Genomic DNA, 23,529 nt, shown 5'->3' with positions numbered 1-23,529 from the left:
ATCTTGTTTTTTTTTTTCGTTCACTTTTTTCATAATAAAATTGAAAGCTTTCAACATTATTTATATTATTTAAATTGTAAATAAAACTAGTATAAAAGTTTTCCGTTCACTATAATAAAATTTACTAACATGAAACTTATCTTTAGGTATATTGTTAAAAATTAGAGTAGTGATGATTCTTATGGAGAAGTGAGCTTTGGATTAAATCACTCCTTTTTATTGTATAAGATGTCGAAAAGTTTTGAAGACAAGTGGGAATTTTTTCATATAAAATAATAAATTATAATGTTATCCTATATTGATTTGATCCCTGAATGGTTAATAAATTCTAAAATTTAAATATTTTAATGGTCTATTTAGTTATACAATTCTTACATAACAAAAATAAAAATTTGATGCCTACATGTTGAAGTACGTTTTTTACTAAAAATTACTTTAAAAAAAATTTTTTTCTAATGAAAACTACTTTTTAAAAGAAACAAAAAGAAAGCTTTTATTGAACTAAAAAGTAAAAATATCTAATTATTTCTTTGAATCATTCATACAGGACAGTTTGTAAAAGCTGGAGGTGCTCAATTTAAATTATCAAGGCTGATTCGATGCTTTTCTTTTCGAAGTTTTCCCCTTAAGCTTTTACAAATAATATGGTATGAGTGACTTTTAGAAATAAGAGCCGGAAATCATATCAACAATAAATTTTGTTTAATAGTCTGTTTCGACCGATTAACGAATTCAAGAAAACAAGCGTAAAATTTCTTGAAGAATACGATAATGAGAATTTTGGAGTAGGCTAGAAATATTTTGAGATGATGAGAAATCACAACAATTTATTTGAGTTGCATCATGATCATAGTCCCAACCTAGGCACCGATGTATATGTATTTTTCTAATAATTTACTGTTGTGTTATTAACAACGTGTAATTGATTAACGTGTGTTATATGAGAAAGTATAATTAGCAGAAAGTATAATTAGCAGAAGTGTAGGAGTTTATTGTTGTTGAAAATTCCAACTATATTGATTAATTGCGTTTAATTTTAAGCATTACTTGTATATTATAGAACATAAATCTCTATTCACGTTGGAAGAAAAAAAAAAGCAATGTAAAACGATTTCTACAAAAATGTAGAAAACAAGAAAGAATAGACAAATTTAATAAACATTATCACCCTCCATAAGATTTTGAGAAAACAAATTTACATGTTAACCATTTGTGATTGGACCTTTCTTAAATGAATAATTCTTAAATGTTTATTTTTTACACTTTTTAACTTATATAGAAAATTCGAATAATCTAGCTCTTTATGTTTTGGAAACTTTTGGTATCGTCCATGCATATAGAGCAAAATATTAAAAACCCATAATCGAATTTTCGGGAAATTTTTGTTCCAAGTTTGTAACGCTTAAAAATATTGACGATATTTACAAAATTTTGGTAAAAAAAACGAATTTTATATAGAAAATACTTAATACTGCCTTTTAACACATTTAACAGGATATTTTAACAATTAGCTTAGTCAATTGTTTACTTTCGGTCTGAAACTTTCAAAATGAATCCAGTTCATCAAATTCTACATTAAAGTTCATATTTTATCAACAACATAAAAAATCAAAATATTCTTCAATTAAGAAATAATATTTTGGTGGAAGAGGTGGGAAAAAATATAATGAGTTTAAAATACTTTTATTATTATATGACATAATGTCTGTGTTATTTTGTCTTTTGTCTAATACATTTGTAGCTAAGTAAATATTCTTTTCTAGATACAATTGTAATTTTTGAAAAAAGAATATTTTTGTGTAAATTGCGAAATCGCCTGCTTAGAAAATTGGAAATTTGACAAATATTTTCTAGGAATTCTTCATTTTTTATTTATGGTAATAAATTACGAAAATTATCAGGGGTAGTATTTGAGCTATGAGTGAGCCATCACCCCGTTTTTAGAAAAACATCGTAGTGCAGCTGAATTTTTTGTAAATACAATAGCTTTTATTTATGCTTGGAGCATTGTGTACCAAATTCCCAATTTTTCCCAACAGTCCCAAAGTCCCAGTTTTTTCACTCCCTGTAAATAGAAAATAACACATTCCCACCTACAAGTGTATTGATAAATTCTCATTAATTAACGTTATCTATTATTTTGTAAAGTCCTGTAGTTTTAACTTGGATCAGCCTGTATATGTTTAAAATAATGTTTAACCTGTGGCTTTATTCAAAGACTATTTACAAGTGGGTGTATTACGGGAGCATATGTAAATGTATGTGATAACTGTAACTGAGACATTTGTGTTACATTTAGAGAGGTTTGTAACCCAAAAAATGTGTGAAACAGGTGATGTTACTTTTCATATACATTATATGTTGAAAACATAATTACAATTTTGGCAAATATTCATTTGACTAGCCTATATATACGCTATTAAGTGCCATGATAACATGTTAAAAGTGTTCGATTAGATACTACGCCGCAGTGTCACTACTTATTTTGCAAAATGTGCTAGCCTCGAAATAAAAAGAAAAATATAAATATTTATCGATTCAAATCATATGTGTTAATGTCAAAATCATTTATCTGAATGATAAATAAGTTTCATGACCTTTAGAATACGACTTTTGGGGTTTTGGGGTTATCTGATTTATCTTATATATTATTTCTCTAGTCTATTTTTCTGTGGCTACGCTTGATCTTTCTTATTTCTTTATCAAATTTCTCTTCATTTGTTAGTTTATTGTGCTGCTAAAGACGAAAACTAGACCCACCTTTTAAAAATTATCTCGAACCAATTTCGTTATTAAGATATAATATATATATATATATATATATATATATATATATATATATATATATATATATATATATATATATATATATATATATATATATATATAAAATCTGTAATAAAATTGCCTATATACAATAAAGAGAGAGTTTCTGTTCACGAGTTTTTTTTATCTAGAGAGTTATTTATTGAATAAATTATAAACTGATCAAAAGTTTATTTGCTTCAATTTCTTCATGCTTACCATGTACAAAACTAGAAATATACCTTGATTATTATATGTTAGAATATTCAAAGCTTATATGACTTTTGTCGAATATGACAATAATGTTATAATCCTCCTGGAACGGTGCTTATTTTGTACAACTGTATTTAATCAAATTTAAAAAGGGAACGAAACCTTTACTATTTAGTATTTTATATATTTAAAAATTTTTTACCTATAAGTATTTTATATATTTTGAAAAAAATCGTTTTCCATCTAGAATTCTGACAAAAATATACTCTATCAATTTTAGGAAGTACGAGCGGCCAGGCAAGTTTAGACTGTGATCGAATTTTGATGATTAATTTTGTTATAACTTCATGAATGTAGACGAAAAATAAGAATAAAATGTTGAAACACACACTAAACAAAATTTTCAAATTTCGATATTTTCAAAATTACTCCAGATATCGAAAAATTGTATTCTTACTTTTCGCCTTATATTGTCAAGTTATAATATAATAATTGACCATCCAAATTGAAAATATTTGTGAAACGATCGTGGGAAACGGAAGGTCTCGTACAAAAAGTTGTGTGGCTTTAAATACGGTGTTGCTTTTATTTAGAAACCATGCGAATAATTATTTGCAATAGCAACCTCATGTTAAGTTCGCAATTATAAGAAATTTTGAATTCTTTCCCATAAGAAAGTTGTCACTCTTTTCCATAAACAATGTGAAATAGAATTGAATTTCGATTATTGTCCTTATTTCCTAGCTAAATTTTTGTATTATAAAAATTCATATTTCGACTACCATTTAGTCATCATTTGTGTAAACCGTCACCAAATTAACAACGAGTAAATGAGAATATAAGAGTAATTAGGATTACCAAATTCTTACAAATGTTTACTGCATGCAAGTCAAAATACGCATTTATATAATAAAAAAATTGATTGAAAAAGAAAATTGTGGCAAAAATAGAAACTTATGTCGAAATATCCTAGAATTCACGTTGATTATCTTTGATAATATTTATAATCTGGAATAGTTTATCAGATTTAAGCGTTTAGGGTATGGGTCGGGAACATAGTAGGTGGAGGGGTCAGCTGAACCGACCGTAGCGCTCTTATGTTGTAAAATTTTCAATAAATCATACGTTTATTTAAAATATGATTAACTTTCAATTTTTCACATGTAAATGGTATAGTAAATGTGAAATTATTGGAAAAGAACAATTAATTAAACTTGTTGTATTAAAAATTATGATAATAAGAGCCAAAATTGCATAAATAATATCTTTTAAATGTTAATTTACATAATTTCTTCTTTGAATTTGTTACAAACTAATAATAAATTTTTAATGTAATCTATATATTCAAACCATAGACTTATATGTTCATTCATACAATTAAATTAATAAAGTAGTTTATGGTTACCATGGAAATAAAACTCCTACACGTAGCCAATAGTTTTTTGTTTGTTTTATTTCAACTATTTTTACACAAACCATATTCCTTCTGTATTTTCATTTTATATGGGAACCTTATTTATTGAACTGTAAAAATTTGTAATACTTGAGGTGCCAATCGACACACTCTAAAGGTATTTTTTTTTAGTTTTCAATATTACATTTTTGAATGATGATGTGTGTTTTCTTTGGTGATGTTATCTTCTATGCATATTATCTGTTTCATATTACCTACTTGAACACAAGAGTTTACCTCATACATTCCAAAAGGATGTTAATATAAACGTCTTTCAATATTTGTTTCCTTTTCCTACTTCAACTCTTTTTTTATCAATATTACCTGTACCTGTGTCAAACTATTTCGATTATTGTATTATTTCGTTCATTGATTTGAATATTTTATTTCCATTAGGTGTTTGCGAATAAATTTTCGTTGAAATTATAGTAAATACCTGTGAATCACTTTGTGTAGACTTGCGTATGACTGGATGGAAATTTCAGCTAAATTTTATACAGTGTGTTGCATTTAAGATGGAGCCACCCTCGTATTTGTGTTATTTAAAGGAATATCGATTTGAAATTTTGCACAGTCACACAGAGTGATTTGTCACAGTTTCATAGATACTTAACCAAAATCGAAACTTTAAACTCAGCCTACTACAAATTGTCAAATTGGGCCGTTTCTTAATATTTTGTCTAGTGTCAGAGTGGTTAGGGATATCGAAAAAAACTATGATAATTGCTTAGAATATTTTTGTATATCCATATACCGACTTTAATGACAAAATTCACATTTTTAATTTTTACATTATTTTACATAATACTATTAAATTATCAATTTTTCCAGTTTTTACATTCTATGGCACACTAATATCGATATTGGTTCAATGATATTTACCTATGTGATTCGGACTTTAACCATTAACTGTTGACGTAAATGTTTTCTCGTTACTACATAACAAAGCAAGATTATCTTTTGTGTTTTCGGTGAAAAATTTTTTTATATTTCAGGTGGGTAGCTGTATTTGATTCATTCTTTCTTGTTTAGATAATCCCTAGCCTATTTTATTTTCCATAAATTCAATCAGAGAAAGCATTAACTTTTAAAAAATATTATTGTTATTTCGAATGAAGATATCGACTTTCTATAAGGATCAAATATGTTATTTTTGTTATTATTTATTGAAGTATAGAACTCTCGAATACCAAAAAAGTGAAACTAGTTAAAATTGTTTTTAAACGGAAGACCAATACTCTTTACTAAACACATCAAAATAAATAGTTAAGTATGAAGACATCAAAAAGGTCAATAAAGTGAAGTCCGTGCTTGATTTAGATTGTGAATTCAAAATGAAGTTAAAAACATTTAGCTCTTTTTGCGAATAAGAGAATTTGTGAATGTAAGTTTTGTTGTGAAAAATTAAATTTTTATTCGTGATTAGAGTGTCGAATATTGATGATACGAACCAAATTTTGGTATTTATAGGTGCTCATAAAATCACCTAGTTATTACAATCCCTATTTTCTGTCTGTCTATTCGTATGTCAACACGATAACTCAAAAACGAAAAGAGATATCCAGCTGAAATTTTTATAGCTGCTTAGTACATAAAAAGTGAGGTCGAATCCGTTATAAATATAACAAACGTTTAAATGTAAAAAATGTTCTTTTTAAAAAAATAAATTATTTTTGTTTGAAACCATTTTCCGTAAGCATCCTTGTCTTCCCGTGAGGGCGAAAATTAGGTTAGAAACATTATATAGCATATATACACGAATTGTATATAAATTAAATGTATACGTTACTTATACTATGTATGTGTTTGTTTGTTTATAGCATTGAGTATACTATATCCACTGAGGAAGGGAGAAGAAAGAAACTCTTATTACTTCGTGTGTTAGAGTGGCTATCTTTTTTTACTTACCTCACGGAAAAAAATAAACGATTGCGTAATCAATACTGTCTATACATGGTATTTCAGCAATTAACTCAGTAAATAGTTTTTTTTTCTTCTTAAAAACCTTTAGCACTAGAAAGATTGTTGGTTTACGTCAATGGCTTAAAGTTTGTAAAACAAATTTATATTCGGCTTAGATTCATGTTTAATCCAATTCTTTTCCACCTTCCTATGACTTAATTGCTAGTTACTTGCGCAGAACCTATCATTACAACTTTTCTGCTATTTTTAATTAGAATTTTATGGTTTGTAGTGTTCATACCTAGAAAGGTTTTGGTTTACACTGGATAAGTGTACATACGATCCGATGCGCCTGCAACACAGTATCGTTATTATTATATTATAGTTTCATTATTCTAGAGAAACACAAGATAAAGTAACTGACTGTTTTAGTGCAATAAATGCCAAGACTAGTACTGAGAGGCGAGATTATTAGATTATGATGAGTAACAATGTATAAAGTTTTATATGTAGGTACCTAAACCAGATGAGACCTGTTAGAAAATAAACGGTACAATCACATTCTTAACTAATTTACAGGAAGATGCGTATCACTACTTACATAGGGAAATCATTTTAAAATGTATTAGTTTCTTGATTAGCTCCTTGAAGTCTTTTTTCTGTTTATTTCTAAAGAAATTCTGAAACGTCTGTCATATTTTTCTTATGAGTTGAAATGCAGCTTACATTTTGCAAAATTAGATCAATTCTTCAGGTCTTCTAAAAATACTAGAATCAATACTGAGTAAGCTCGCTGATAGTTGTGCTTTTTATTGAGGGGTTCGTCAAAATTATAATCATGCTTCGAGTTATGAATTAGTGGATATTTTGTTCTTTGATAATCTAATAATAATTAGTAAGAAATAAAACGGCGCGTCCGTAGTTTGGCATTTCTAAAATTCATTTTCAGGTTATCAGATAACGGACGTTCCGTGCTGAGTGGAATATCAAAAAACGGAAACAAATATTTATCAATTTTAAGCTCATGAGGTAGTAAAATTTGAAGGGCAACACCATAGGATTCGACTATAGGGTTCGTTGTGATACCGAAAGAGGGAAGGCTATTCCAGACCACTATTCTTGACCACTGCTCCATGATCTTTTTCAACATGATTTCGGGTGGGTCATTTCACCCGAAAAATTTTAAGATATAAAAATTTTAGTCTACAAGTTTGCTTCCGATTTGAGACATTACTAAAAATATTTTGGAAAATTATACACCGGACATTCATGATTACTATAAACATGATGCTAAAATGTACGTTTATCCTCTAAAAAAGTTTTCAAATAATGTTTGAAAAGCTTAGAATAAAAATCTTTATTGATGAATTTCTGTTTGAGTAACTTCTAACTCTACAATACTTTTTAAGGTTTCTTGACTGAAAATTTAATCATTAAAAAAAAAAAAAAAATACATGATGTAAATTATTTTACGTATTTAACTGTACGTAAATATAAAGAATTATATTAGATTACACAGCGGGAAGTATTTATTTTGTTTTAACGAAAAGAATAAGATAAAAGCAATAAACTTAATAACTTGAGTTCATCGATAATATCTTTCCTAATAATTCTTATTAAATTTATAAAATTTCACATTGGATTTCTCATCAAAAAGTATGTTCTAGAAGATGATTTTATCTAAATAGATACCAATACGTTTTTCACATTTTTCTACAGACTTTGACATTTTACAGTTTAGAAAAAAATTACAAGACCGAATAGAATCGAAGACAAGAAAATTTTATCCTCTTATAATTCAGTTTATATAATTCTAAAAATCCTAAATAAAAATGAATTTTTCTGTATGTTTGTACTTATTTTGCTATATTATATTGCAAAGGAAGATAAAATTGTTGGTATATTCGTTGTACTGGATTCGAGTCACTCTTATAGACTTATTTGTAGTTGTTTTATACAAAAAAATTTTGTTATGGTAGTTTTTATTGTGAAGAATTTTGGGAAATGAAAAGGTTGCGGTACACTGTGATCGTAAATAAAAGTAATTTTTTTTTCAATGTATTCTTCAAATGAATAAATATTTTGCAATATCTATTTTGTTAATACCCATTTTAGTACTAGAGCGTCCTGAATTATACAAGAGAGCTTTGTTTTTATTCATACGTTATACCACATAGCACATGTTATATTATAAATTTTTTATCTGCTGATGGAAAGTAATTGCATGCATCCAGGAAAATGAAATTTAAAAATTTGTTGCACAATAGTCTCTCACAGCCTGACATTTTATCCATGAAGTAAATGTAGACTTTATTTATGGGAGTTGCGTATAGGGTTTCTGATTTCTCTACCTTTTTTATTTCCTAAGTCACGAGAATTCTTCACAAAGATTTCTCTAGTAACTCGAGAAATTTTGAAATTTATTATAAAACTTGATGTTATTTCCAAATTTTTGATTTATTACAAATTTGAATGATAGATGACAATTAATAAAGTTTTAGTTTTCTAGGTAACCTACATGTCGGTTTTTGGAGTCATTTTTATTTGTTGCACTTTTTGGTTTTACCTCTCAACTAGTAAACAAGTTAGAACGTACGATAAGGAACATACGATAAGGAGTCACTCTCTTTAAGCAGGTTATATTTCATTAAAAATATCTAATATTATTGTGGAAACCAAAATCATGTCACACAGTGAAAAAATAAAAACTATAATTAATATGGACTGTAGTCTAAAAAAATATTGGTATATCCACTCAAGGTAATATTGATCACGGCTTGTTGATAATACAAATAACCAATAGTATTTGACGAATGAATGAATAATATGTATACTCTTTGTAATAATAAAGACCATAAACCCATGTATTATGAAACTTGTAATAAATGTTACGTTATCGATATTCATTAAGTACCTAATACACAATAAACATATTGAATATGAAAATAAAAAACTCGTGAGCGGCAGAACTCCCATCAAAAAGGTCATATTTTCTTTTCATTAGGTACTTATTGTTATAATATAAATTTATCAGTGACGGATTTACATAAGGGCATTTTGTTCACGATCTAAGGGCTTCCACTAACTAAGAGCTCCCACCAATGGAAAAAATTATTGAAATTATTGAAAAAATTTATAAAAATTTTTATTTTTTTATTCTTAAAGATGTACTAGGATTTGAAGTTGAAGTGAAAAATTTATAGATGGAGGTTGCCCGATTATTTAAATAAATACATAATTTCAAAAGTTGGCATAATATAGCATTCGTCTTATGGCAAAACGCCATATATTTAAATTAATGTTAAAACCTTTGTAAATTCTTGAAATAATAAAACAGCCGTTGTGCCCGACTTATTAAGGATGCATGAGCACGGTAGTGGGGACACAAATTTAAAATAAGTTTGTGAAGATGGCACCCCCATGACCGAATTTTACGTTCTTTGTGAGCTTAATCGTTTGACCATCGTAGGACCACTTTTGACCACCCTCAATTTTCGTTTGACCACCCTCCGTTCGGAAAATATTCACGATTCAAAATTTTATTTCTCGTAGCCTCCACCATAACCAGCATAGGGAAAATAACATGGTAGCACCCCCATGAACGAAATTTAATTTAATTGTGAGCTCAATCGATTCTAAATCGTAGGACCACTTTTGACCACTCACAATTTTCGTTTGACCACCCTTCGTTCGAAAAATATTTAGAAAAAACAATTTTTTTTTTAACGAAAAACAAAAAAGGCTGGATTCTAATGATTTACTACAAATTCTGGGGTGTTTTTGTGCTCAATCGTTGGAGAATCGTAGGACCACCTGGGAATATTAACAAAAAACGTTAGACCACCCTCCGTTCGAAAAATATTTAGAAAAAACAAATTTTTTTTTAACGAAAAAACGTTCCCTCCACCATCCAAAGATTGTAATAACGACAAAAACAAAAAAATCGATTTTCTACTAAAGGAGTGAAAAATTTATAGATTTTTTCATCCAAATCCATTCAAAATCGTAGGACCACTTTTGACCACCCACAATTTTCGTTTGACCACCCTCAGTTCGAAAAATATTTACAAAAAACGAATTTTTTTTTAACGAAAAAAAATGAAAAATGAATTTTTATATAAGCAGCAGGAATTCTGGGGTGTTTTTGATGTCAATTGTTAGCGAATCGTAGGACCACCCCAAAATATTCACAATTTTCGTTTGACCACCCTTCGTTCGAAAAATATTTAGAAAAAACAATTTTTTTTTTAACGAAAAACAAAAAAGGCTGGATTCTAATGAATTACTACAAATTCTGGGGTGTTTTTGTGCTCAATCGTTGGAGAATCGTAGGACCACCTGGGAATATTAACAAAAAACGTTAGACCACCCTCCGTTCGAAAAATATTTAGAAAAAACAAATTTTTTTTTAACGAAAAAACGTTCCCTCCACCATCCAAAGATTGTAATAACGACAAAAACAAAAAAATCGATTTTCTACTAAAGGAGTGAAAAATTTATAGATTTTTTCATCCAAATCCATTCAAAATCGTAGGACCACTTTTGACCACCCTCAATTTTCGTTTGACCACCCTCCGTTCGAAAAATATTTACAAAAAACGAATTTTTTTTTAACGAAAAAAAATGAAAAATGAATTTTTATATAAGCAGCAGGAATTCTGGGGTGTTTTTGATGTCAATTGTTAGCGAATCGTAGGACCACCCCAAAATATTCACAATTTTCGTTTGACCACCCTTCGTTCGAAAAATATTTAGAAAAAACAATTTTTTTTTTAACGAAAAACAAAAAAGGCTGGATTCTAATGAATTACTACAAATTCTGGGGTGTTTTTGTGCTCAATCGTTGGAGAATCGTAGGACCACCTGGGAATATTAACAAAAAACGTTAGACCACCCTCCGTTCGAAAAATATTTAGAAAAAACAAATTTTTTTTTAACGAAAAAACGTTCCCTCCACCATCCAAAGATTGTAATAACGACAAAAACAAAAAAATCGATTTTCTACTAAAGGAGTGAAAAATTTATAGATATTTTCATCCAAATCCATTCAAAATCGTAGGACCACTTTTGACCACCCACAATTTTCGTTTGACCACCCTCAGTTCGGAAAATATTTACAAAAAACGAATTTTTTTTTAACGAAAAAAAATGAAAAATGAATTTTTATATAAGCAGCAGGAATTCTGGGGTGTTTTTGATGTCAATTGTTAGCGAATCGTAGGACCACCCCAAAATATTCACAATTTTCGTTTGACCACCCTTCGTTCGAAAAATATTTAGAAAAAACAATTTTTTTTTTAACGAAAAACAAAAAAGGCTGGATTCTAATGAATTACTACAAATTCTGGGGTGTTTTTGTGCTCAATCGTTGGAGAATCGTAGGACCACCTGGGAATATTAACAAAAAACGTTAGACCACCCTCCGTTCGAAAAATATTTAGAAAAAACAAATTTTTTTTTAACGAAAAAACGTTCCCTCCACCATCCAAAGATTGTAATAACGACAAAAACAAAAAAATCGATTTTCTACTAAAGGAGTGAAAAATTTATAGATTTTTTCATCCAAATCCATTCAAAATCGTAGGACCACTTTTGACCACCCACAATTTTTGTTTGACCACCCTCAGTTCGAAAAATATTTACAAAAAACGAATTTTTTTTTAACGAAAAAAAATGAAAAATGAATTTTTATATAAGCAGCAGGAATTCTGGGGTGTTTTTGATGTCAATTGTTAGCGAATCGTAGGACCACCCCAAAATATTCACAATTTTCGTTTGACCACCCTTCGTTCGAAAAATATTTAGAAAAAACAATTTTTTTTTTAACGAAAAACAAAAAAGGCTGGATTCTAATGAATTACTACAAATTCTGGGGTGTTTTTGTGCTCAATCGTTGGAGAATCGTAGGACCACCTGGGAATATTAACAAAAAACGTTAGACCACCCTCCGTTCGAAAAATATTTAGAAAAAACAAATTTTTTTTTAACGAAAAAACGTTCCCTCCACCATCCAAAGATTGTAATAACGACAAAAACAAAAAAATCGATTTTCTACTAAAGGAGTGAAAAATTTATAGATTTTTTCATCCAAATCCATTCAAAATCGTAGGACCACTTTTGACCACCCACAATTTTTGTTTGACCACCCTCAGTTCGAAAAATATTTACAAAAAACGAATTTTTTTTTAACGAAAAAAAATGAAAAATGAATTTTTATATAAGCAGCAGGAATTCTGGGGTGTTTTTGATGTCAATTGTTAGCGAATCGTAGGACCACCCCAAAATATTCACAATTTTCGTTTGACCACCCTTCGTTCGAAAAATATTTAGAAAAAACAATTTTTTTTTAACGAAAAACAAAAAAGGCTGGATTCTAATGAATTACTACAAATTCTGGGGTGTTTTTGTGCTCAATCGTTGGAGAATCGTAGGACCACCTGGGAATATTAACAAAAAACGTTAGACCACCCTCCGTTCGAAAAATATTTAGAAAAAACAAATTTTTTTTTAACGAAAAAACGTTCCCTCCACCATCCAAAGATTGTAATAACGACAAAAACAAAAAAATCGATTTTCTACTAAAGGAGTGAAAAAGTTATAGATTTTTTCATCCAAATCCATTCAAAATCGTAGGACCACTTTTGACCACCCACAATTTTTGTTTGACCACCCTCAGTTCGAAAAATATTTACAAAAAACGAATTTTTTTTTAACGAAAAAAAATGAAAAATGAATTTTTATATAAGCAGCAGGAATTCTGGGGTGTTTTTGATGTCAATTGTTAGCGAATCGTAGGACCACCCCAAAATATTCACAATTTTTGTTTGACCACCCTTCGTTCGAAAAATATTTAGAAAAAACAATTTTTTTTTTAACGAAAAACAAAAAAGGCTGGATTCTAATGAATTACTACAAATTCTGGGGTGTTTTTGTGCTCAATCGTTGGAGAATCGTAGGACCACCTGCGAATATTAACAAAAAACGTTAGACCACCCTCCGTTCGAAAAATATTTAGAAAAAACAAATTTTTTTTTAACGAAAAAACGTTCCCTCCACCATCCAAAGATTGTAATAACGACAAAAACAAAAAAATCGATTTTCTACTAAAGGAGTGAAAAATTTATAGATATTTTCATCCAAATCCATTCAAAATCGTAGGACCACTTTTGACCACCCACAATTTTCGTTTGACCACCCTCAGTTCGGAAAATATTTACAAAAAACGAATTTTTTTTTAACGAAAAAAAATGAAAAATGAATTTTTATATAAGCAGCAGGAATTCTGGGGTGTTTTTGATGTCAATTGTTAGCGAATCGTAGGACCACCCCAAAATATTCACAATTTTCGTTTGACCACCCTTCGTTCGAAAAATATTTAGAAAAAACAATTTTTTTTTAACGAAAAACAAAAAAGGCTGGATTCTAATGAATTACTACAAATTCTGGGGTGTTTTTGTGCTCAATCGTTGGAGAATCGTAGGACCACCTAGGAATATTAACAAAAAACGTTAGACCACCCTCCGTTCGAAAAATATTTATTTATTTATTTGAAGAATTCTGGTGGTGAAAATTGATACTTTATATTCTTATATTTTATTTATATCATACGCAAGGATGTTAATGAATACAGTTTAGATTCATTAATTAGTGAAAAAATAATGTTCGGAAAAACTAGTTATACTTTTTTACACTTATTATCTATATTACGATAAAAGTTAAGCAACAGCGATAATTAGTATTAAAAATTTGGTTTTATGGTGGTTTTTTTTATTATTTTTTACAATTAAATCAACCAATGTATTTCATAAACGAAAGACTATAATAATTACTTTTTATAAAATCCATTAAATTGACAGGAAAAAGATAAGCTTTTGCAATTAAATTATCAAAAATGCTTTATAAACGCAAGAATTTATGAATGATTTCTTTAAAAAAATTTTAAAAAGAAGGTTCCACTTTGTTAGTCATTTCCACTCCACCTTCGAGGTAGACTTTTTTTTAATGTGGTATCCCCAATAGGCCTATTCCAAATGAATCTAAGATTATGAGTTTTTAAGACTAATAGAATCAAATTAGATCCTTTGTTGCCAAAACAACGTTTTTTTTTTTTCTGAAATGTTATTCTGTTAGTTAGCGTTCTTATTTAAAATTTTAAATAAATGTCTAAATCTTATTTTAAAAGCGGATTTTGAGAATGTGTTTTAGATTTGTCATTTTCTGATTTCAAATTTTGTTTTGATGTCTATGTTTAAATAAAAATTTCTTTGTTGAACAAATTTTCATTTTTTTGCCTATTATTGCACAAATGTTAAAAAACTTAATAAAATTTTAATTTATTGTGCGTACACTTAACATAGTGGTGTACGGTTTTCTAGCAAATACTTTAAAAGTTTTTAAATTTTTTAATACTGGAACTTGATAAATGTGTTCGATTTTTTAAACTTCTCTAATTTATTAGAAATATAGTGCAACACTGATATTCGTTTTTCGTTAAAAAAAATTGTTTTTTCTAATTATTTTTCGAACAAAAGGTGGTCAAACGATTTTTGTGAATATTTTGGGGTGGTCCTGCGATTCGCGAACAATTGACATCAAAAACACCCCAGAATTCCTGCTGCTTATATAAAAATTCATTTTTCATTTTTTTTCGTTAAAAAAAAATTCGTTTTTTGTAAATATTTTTCGAACTGCGGGTGGTCAAACAAAAATTGTGGGTGGTCAAAAGTGGTCCTACGATTTTGAATGGATTTGGATGAAAAAATCTATAAATTTTTCACTCCTTTAGTAGAAAATCGATTTTTTTGTTTTTGTCGTTATTACAATCTTTGGATGGTGGAGGGAACGTTTTTTCGTTAAAAAAAAATTTGTTTTTTCTAAATATTTTTCGAACGGAGGGTGGTCTAACGTTTTTTGTTAATATTCGCAGGTGGTCCTACGATTCTCCAACGATTGAGCACAAAAACACCCCAGAATTTGTAGTAATTCATTAGAATCCAGCCTTTTTTGTTTTTCGTTAAAAAAAAATTGTTTTTTCTAAATATTTTTCGAACGAAGGGTGGTCAAACGAAAATTGTGAATATTTTGGGGTGGTCCTACGATTCGCTAACAATTGACATCAAAAACACCCCAGAATTCCTGCTGCTTATATAAAAATTCATTTTTCATTTTTTTTCGTTAAAAAAAATTCGTTTTTTGTAAATATTTTTCGAACGGAGGGTGGTCAAACGAAAATTGAGGGTGGTCAAAAGTGGTCCTACGATTTTGAATGGATTTGGATGAAAAAATCTATAAATTTTTCACTCCTTTAGTAGAAAATCGATTTTTTTGTTTTTGTCGTTATTACAATCTTTGGATGGTGGAGGGAACGTTTTTTCGTTAAAAAAAAATTTGTTTTTTCTAAATATTTTTCGAACGGAGGGTGGTCTAACGTTTTTTGTTAATATTCCCAGGTGGTCCTACGATTCTCCAACGATTGAGCACAAAAACACCCCAGAATTTGTAGTAATTCATTAGAATCCAGCCTTTTTTGTTTTTCGTTAAAACAAAAATTATTTTTTCTAAATATTTTTCGAACGAAGGGTGGTCAAACGAAAATTGTGAATATTTTGGGGTGGTCCTACGATTCGCTAACAATTGACATCAAAAACACCCCAGAATTCCTGCTGCTCATATAAAAATTCATTTTTCATTTTTTTTCGTTAAAAAAAAATTCGTTTTTTGTAAATATTTTTCGAACTGAGGGTGGTCAAACGAAAATTGTGGGTGGCCAAAAGTGGTCCTACGATTTTGAATGGATTTGGATGAAAATATCTATAAATTTTTCACTCCTTTAGTAGAAAATCGATTTTTTTGTTTTTGTCGTTATTACAATCTTTGGATGGTGGAGGGAACGTTTTTTCGTTAAAAAAAAATTTGTTTTTTCTAAATATTTTTTGAACGGAGGGTGGTCTAACGTTTTTTGTTAATATTCCCAGGTGGTCCTACGATTCTCCAACGATTGAGCACAAAAACACCCCAGAATTTGTAGTAATTCATTAGAATCCAGCCTTTTTTGTTTTTCGTTAAAAAAAAAATTGTTTTTTCTAAATATTTTTCGAACGAAGGGTGGTCAAACGAAAATTGTGAGTGGTCAAAAGTGGTCCTACGATTTAGAATCGATTGAGCTCACAATTAAATTAAATTTCGTTCATGGGGGTGCTACCATGTTATTTTCCCTATGCTGGTTATGGTGGAGGCTACGAGAAATAAAATTTTGAATCGTGAATATTTTCCGAACGGAGGGTGGTCAAACGAAAATTGAGGGTGGTCAAAAGTGGTCCTACGATGGTCAAACGATTAAGCTCACAAAGAACGTAAAATTCGGTCATGGGGGTGCCATCTTCACAAACCTTTATTTTGATGGTGAATTATGTTATAACTTGATAAAATAAGCATAAAATTTTCGATATCTAGAGTAATTTTCAAAATTTTGTTTAGTTATTTAGCTTTCGATATTTCGAAAACCAAGGAAGATATCGAAAAATTTCATTCTTATTTTTCGTCTATATTCATGAAGTTATGACAAAATTCATCATTAAAGGTCAAAGTAAGGTATAAATAATTCTAAGAAGTCTAAACTTGCCTTAAATTTATTTTCTAACTGACGAAGTTTTTTTTATAGAGCCCCCTCCCCCTCTCCGCTTGTACCTATGGACCTCTCATTCATAAATTGGGCACTAATTTTATTTGCAATGGGGTTTTAGATTTTCCATGATTTTTCCTTGCGTGAGGTGCGAAAAGAGAATTTTCCACCCGTAGTTAAATCTCGAGGCACTGTGCATAGCATTTCAAACTTCCGATTTAATATTGAGGTGTCTAGTAAATAATTTTACGTACCGAAATTCATCTCAACTAAAGGCGGCTCCTGTAGGTGCGCAATGGCAGCAGGAAAACAAAACAGATATACACTCGCCATTCCCAAAACACTTTACATGTCCAGAGGCTACCAAACGGATTTATAACCTTATCTGTCCTCGATGACATTCGATAGAGTGTATAAGTTTACATTTTCGAGGGAAATATGACTAAAAATACTTAGGCACTATTAATCAACAAAATAAATAAACATTGAAAAAAAGAAGTAGTTGTTGATAATGTGAAAATTTTCACAGAAAAGTTATTATTAATGAAATAATAAATATTATGATTGATAATATCCAATTTATTAGGTATATTATTTTATTTATTAGATATTATATTTTAATTAATAATATTTCTTGATGAATTCAATTAATATTATGTAATAAATGAATATATATATATATATATATACTAAATTGATTGATAAATAATATTAATAATATCACCCACATATCTTAGTTAATCAAGAATATGTAATAAAATTAGGTGTGGTCTGATGTAATTGATATGAATAATGAAAATGAAATTTTGATATTGAAATTGAAGTACTTTTACTTTTTTTCTATGTTAAATAATTTCCTTTAGTGCTGCAACTCATTCAAGTGTTAAAAAATACGTATCCCTAGTATCAACGCTTAGATCAACTTAAATCAATCAAAATGCCGGAAGTCCTAAATATTTGGAAAAATGAACAAACTGACGAACTCATATCTCGTAAAATTCCAGATAGCTCTTTCATTGCCATAAGTGTTAATGCATTGTTCAACGCTTTGATAAAGTGAGATTCTCTCGAAAAATAAATGTTCTAACTTTAATATGGATCACAGAAACCAGGGATCTTTTTCATCTAACCTTTCCTGCTTTTATTTTTTGAATAGTTCATTTTAGTCCTATAGCTCGATATATTGTCACCTAGGCGCCCTAGATCCTTTCTTAATTTAAGAAAATAGTGTAAATAAAAAAATAAGCCATCTAAAAGAAGTTTTAGTGAGTCAGTAAAGAGTTTTATACCCAACCATCCCGCCATAGATTTCCTGTTTCAACATTCTCAGGTTAAAGCAACAAAAATGGTAAAAAGTGGAAAAACTAGTTCTTAACGAAAATAAATATAAGGTGGTTTCACCCCTCCAGTATTTACATTTGTTTGGAATTGTGGAATTGGAAAATTTATGTGGAGTGGAGTTCTTAGTATTGTAATATAATTTATTTTCTGAGGCTAAGAAACCATTGATCTGTCTTTTAAAAGTGATAAAGTCATTTTTCATTAACCTCCGAGTTTCAGAGGTTTTTCGTAGCCTTTAATAAGGGCGCTGTTAACACGATATGGATAAGGTTTCTTTATCCATTTATTTAAACACGTAAAATAAGATATTTGCACTAAAAGTCTGTAACTGGAAATTTATTTTCCAATTTACTGTTTAAGTATTTAAAATGAGGCGAATAAACTCAGCTCCATAAAAAATATCGCATTTAAAATTTGTTTTCGTTTAATTAAAAAAAATAACGATGAATATTTAAATTTGTCGTCGTTATGGGTTGATCGTCGATGTTACCGTCGATGTTAACGAAGGTAATTCTCCGTTTTTCTTGGAAGTAGACTCTGCAAAAAGAAAAATTTTCAATAAAGAGGTAAAAGAAAAGATTATACTAAACAGGGTTTCAAATTTGAAGTTTTGAAAATCCAATATAAAAATAGGAACATTAAAATCTAATATAGCATGAGGTAAATTTGAAATAAGAAATCAATAATTTTCACATTTTCAATCTCGAGATTCAATTAACTTGAAAATTTCCACTGTCTCCCCCTGTATTATAATTATGGATTTTTGTGATTGAATAATTACACACAGTAACAACATAAGACACATCATATTCAATAATCTAATTAATGTTAAATATTGTTTGCTCAAGTCTTAAAGAGATATGTAGTCCTTTGACAAAACAATAAGATGGATTACATGCTTAAGTAGTAACTATAATCAGATAAATGAAAATGCCTTACCAATGGAATAATTATTCAAATAAATTACAATTACAAATTAGTGTCTTGTTGCAGACATATAAATTAATGATAATAATCTTACAGATAGAAAAAATACGTAAATATTTTACTACCTTCTTGAATTTTTTTATTATAAATCTTTTAAAAGAATCTTTTTAAAATAAAGAAATCAGATGTAACAAATTTTATTAAAGTTATAAAAATTTATACATTTGTCCAGTTAAACTTTTTATTCGATTATTTATAACACTATAAATTAATTTGAATTTTTTACTGCCAGTAAAAAAAGTGTTAAAAGGTTAAAAGTAAAAATAACACCTAACAAAGTCATTTTTGGAAACGCATAGTTCATATACCTACATATACCTACAGGGTATAGTCTAGAGGGTATTGCGTAAAGGGTATAGGGTAGGTATATAGTGTAAATATATCTACAGGGTTGTTCAGTTAGATATTACCACATAAATAGGAGATATTTTGTACCATAACATGCAACCAGTTTAATGGGCAGGCATGTATTTTCAGAACGTAACATTAGAGTAATAATTTTTATTATTATGTTCTAAAAATTTGCATTTAAGTGGTAACATTTTTTTTGACAACGTGTCTGTCTCATTCGAATGGAAATAAACCCAGTTATTACTTGGTTATTATTCCGCTTAGATGATTCTTCACAGAATACGTATTTTTTTTATATAATAATCGATAAAATCTTTCCTTTTTGATCTTATTTAACTGGATTAAAAAATAATGCCATTTTAAAATCCATTTACATTAATTAAATTTAAAATAGCATGAAAGATATAAAACAAAAAACTAAATTTCTCTCTACACAAATTTTAATTGAATGGCGTTTACCTTTTGTAAAATTGAAATACATTAGGGATTACTTTGTCTGAGCAATGTTTATACATACGTTAATTAGAAAATTCAAAGTGAATACAGAATTTAACTTTGAAGATCTTTATAAAAATCAATCAAAGAATACATTTATTTTCGTAATGTTGTACTTTGTAAATTTATAGTCCAGCCATTTTGTTAAAACTATCTCACAAAAATTTGGAACACAAATTAAAAAAAACATTTTATTGGAGAATTTATTTCATTTTTATACTTCATAAAACCATAGTCAAATTATCCATAAAACCATAAAAGGTCCATCCATAAAAGGTTGTTTTACTCCAGAAATGCATATTTTAGTACATAGATATCCCAAAAACTATAATTGATATTAAAATTTTCGATAAAAGTCAGACAAGAGAAGAGGAAAGAAGAGAGAAAAAAGTTCAATCCATTTATTACAAAAAGTATAAAGAGATTCTATACATTTTTCCTTACTAAACGATTTGCGCATTTCTTTCGCTTTCACGGGTAAACAGTGATGTTTACGAAAAAATGTTTCAAAAAAATTATTTATTTTTTTATAAGAAACATTTTTTACATTTAAACTTTTGTTGTATCTCTAACGGTTTACAAAATGGGTCCTACGGACCCAAGACCTAATTGACCAATGTTGCTCATTTACAAACTCGAACTCACGTTTTACGTTATAAAAATTTCAGCTTGATATTTCTTTTCGTTTTTGAGTAATCTTGATGAAAAACGGGAAGACGACAGGAAATGGACTAATTAGGTGATTCTATGACCACCTATACCAAAATTTGTTTCATAGCATCAATATTTTTAAGCATTACAAACTTGGGACTAAACTTAGTATACCTTGGTATATTTCATATACATGTATAAAAACATTCGTGAAATATCCAACATCGAACAAAATCACCTGAAACGGAATTTTACTAAGTACATGGAGGTTAAATAAGTATGTGAAAAAACACTGAAAACATATAAATTTTTTAAGCAGGTAACTTGAAAGTTATTCAATGTGTTAAAATGATTTTTATGTAACGAAAAGGAGAAAAAAATCGGTTTTGGTAAAAAAAAAATAAATAAAATGTTATTTAATACCAGATTACGATATCAGACAGTAAAGAAAAAAAGGTTGTGTAACAGACATATTAACATTAAATAATGTACGGTCAGATTTTCTCTCTGGAACATTTTTTTCACATTTCAATTGATATTAGGATTTATGCATACAAAATACCTACTATTTGACTCGTAAACCATTTTTTATTTTAATATAAAAATATGTTACAGGTTTTATATGCAGGCTGGTTCTTGACACAAACGAGTATCTTCGAGAAATAGTCGTCGAGTAAATAAAAAAAAGCTTTTAACAAAAAAAAAAAAAAAACGACTTCAAAAGAAAAACTTTTCCAAACAAATTAATATGCACTTAAAAGTAAAAAATAACGATAATATAATGTAGTTAAAATTATTGTTATTTTTTGATTCGGTGTTAGCCAGGGAAACAACTCTGACAGAACAGTTCACTACATTATTAGCTTGGCTAACACTTCAAAAATAACAATAATTTTAACTTCATTATACATATTATCGTTATTTTTTTTACTTTTTAGTGCATATTAATTTGTTTTGGAAAATTTTTTCTTTTGGTGTCGGTTTTCTTTTCTTTCTCTTAGGTAGCTGATTTTCAGTTTTCTTCTTAAACGGTCGTTTTGCCTTGCCTGTCTTTAGTTCATTATTATTTACTTAAACAGAACAATAAAGTCAACCAAAAGCCCTTGGCATTAAATTAGCCGAAAATCGAGTCGGTTGTGTAGGAATCTGAACATACAACAAAATTTAGAAGTCCTAAAGATTGTTAAACAACATTTCAACAATATTTTATTCCGCGCTTCAAAATGTAATAGTTGTTAACATCTTATATTAAATATAAATTCAATATTTCGCTGAGCAATTTCAACTTTAAAAACAATGACTACTGCGTTATAGGCTTCATTTCCACGGTCCTCACTTACGCCCTCTTTTGTTCTCAATTTGATAGGTTTTAATTTTATGGTACGGAACCCTAATCTTTTTTAAATAGATTAAAAGTTATTGGCTGTTAATTTGGCTTTATGTTGGTTTAATAACTTTTATAGTCCGTAATTTTTTAGTTTATTCATTACAAACAAACCAAACAAACAAAAAATCAAATGTTTCCTCTTTATAATATTAGTGTAGATGTACATGTTTAGATTACTGTCTATAATATTGGTTAAATACGATACAAAATGTTAATAGTATGTATAAATTATCAACTTGTTGCAGGTACAACATTTATTTGAACAACGTTCCCGATGCCTGCACGAAAAGGACTTTTAGCTCCACAGAATACATTTCTCGATACAATAGCAACACGTTTTGATGGCACTCGTAAGTACATATATAAATTTTTATTTATTTTTCGGTAAATCTATATAAATCAAATGTACAAATAAAAAAAAATATAATAAAAAGATTTAAATTGTTTTTATATCATTAAATATTTATAGGCAAATATAAAATGTAATACATTAGATAAATTTTGTGATCTCTTGATAAAATAGTTATATTGTCTTAACTTTATTCAAGTATTCTTATTTTTAAGTGAAATATTTGATATACAAATAACACAGATCAAATAATTTGTTTCGAACTTTTACAAATACATTAATTATTAACGTATACATTAATATATGAAAATTGAAAATTTCACTGCTTTTTATTAGTTCGGAGCATTGATCTGGAATGGATGTCATATCACCCAAAAGGTACTGTGCCAAAGGTTCAGAACAACTATCAATGCTCATATATTAATGTATGCATTAGGTTTCTACTTTTTGGTTGATGAAATAAATGCTTTTAAACTCATTTAATATATTTTTTATGGTATTTCGTTGTGTAAAAATAATTTTGCAGAGGCGAGAATTTAAATATTTCATGAACAAATTTTTATATAAATAACTAATCAAAGCTTATATACAGGTTTCCTTTTACCTAATTCATTTAGTAAAAATGTGTAAAAGCATCAATGTAAAATTAAAAAAAAAAAAAAAAAACAAACACTTGTGCTTAATTATTTAAAACACAAATGAAAAATCCTTTTTGCATAAACAAGGATAATAATATTATTTTAAAATTCGTGTAACAAATAACAACAAGATGAAAAAAAGTATTTTTCTGTGATAAATTATTCATTTCTGTTTATTCGACTTGTTAAATATTCAAGTCACGGATTTCAGTGTTTCACAAACTTTCTATGACTGTAGAGAGATACTATTACTGCTATTTATAAAATATGTCAATCATTTTCATTCATACTCACATTACTGACATACAATTTTATTTAATAAAATGGACCCAAACT

General features: G+C 28.4%; 1 protein-coding gene across 1 annotated transcript in view; it reads left to right on the top strand.

The window, feature by feature from the left end:
- LOC123296042 (potassium voltage-gated channel subfamily H member 8) overlaps positions 1–23,529 on the top strand; it is a 220,148-nt gene that overhangs the window by 2,395 nt on the left and 194,224 nt on the right. Inside the window, exon 2 of the mRNA XM_044877504.1 lies at positions 22,452–22,556. Coding sequence (XP_044733439.1) covers positions 22,481–22,556 — 76 coding nt within the window. The 5' untranslated portion in view covers positions 22,452–22,480. The remainder of the gene's footprint in view (positions 1–22,451; positions 22,557–23,529) is intronic.

The sequence above is a fragment of the Chrysoperla carnea genome, chromosome 3 (assembly GCF_905475395.1).
Source record: "Chrysoperla carnea chromosome 3, inChrCarn1.1, whole genome shotgun sequence".
NCBI classification, from domain to species: domain Eukaryota; kingdom Metazoa; phylum Arthropoda; class Insecta; order Neuroptera; family Chrysopidae; genus Chrysoperla; species Chrysoperla carnea.
Note: the sequence above shows the minus strand (reverse complement) of the source record. Positions and strands in the feature narration are given on the sequence as shown.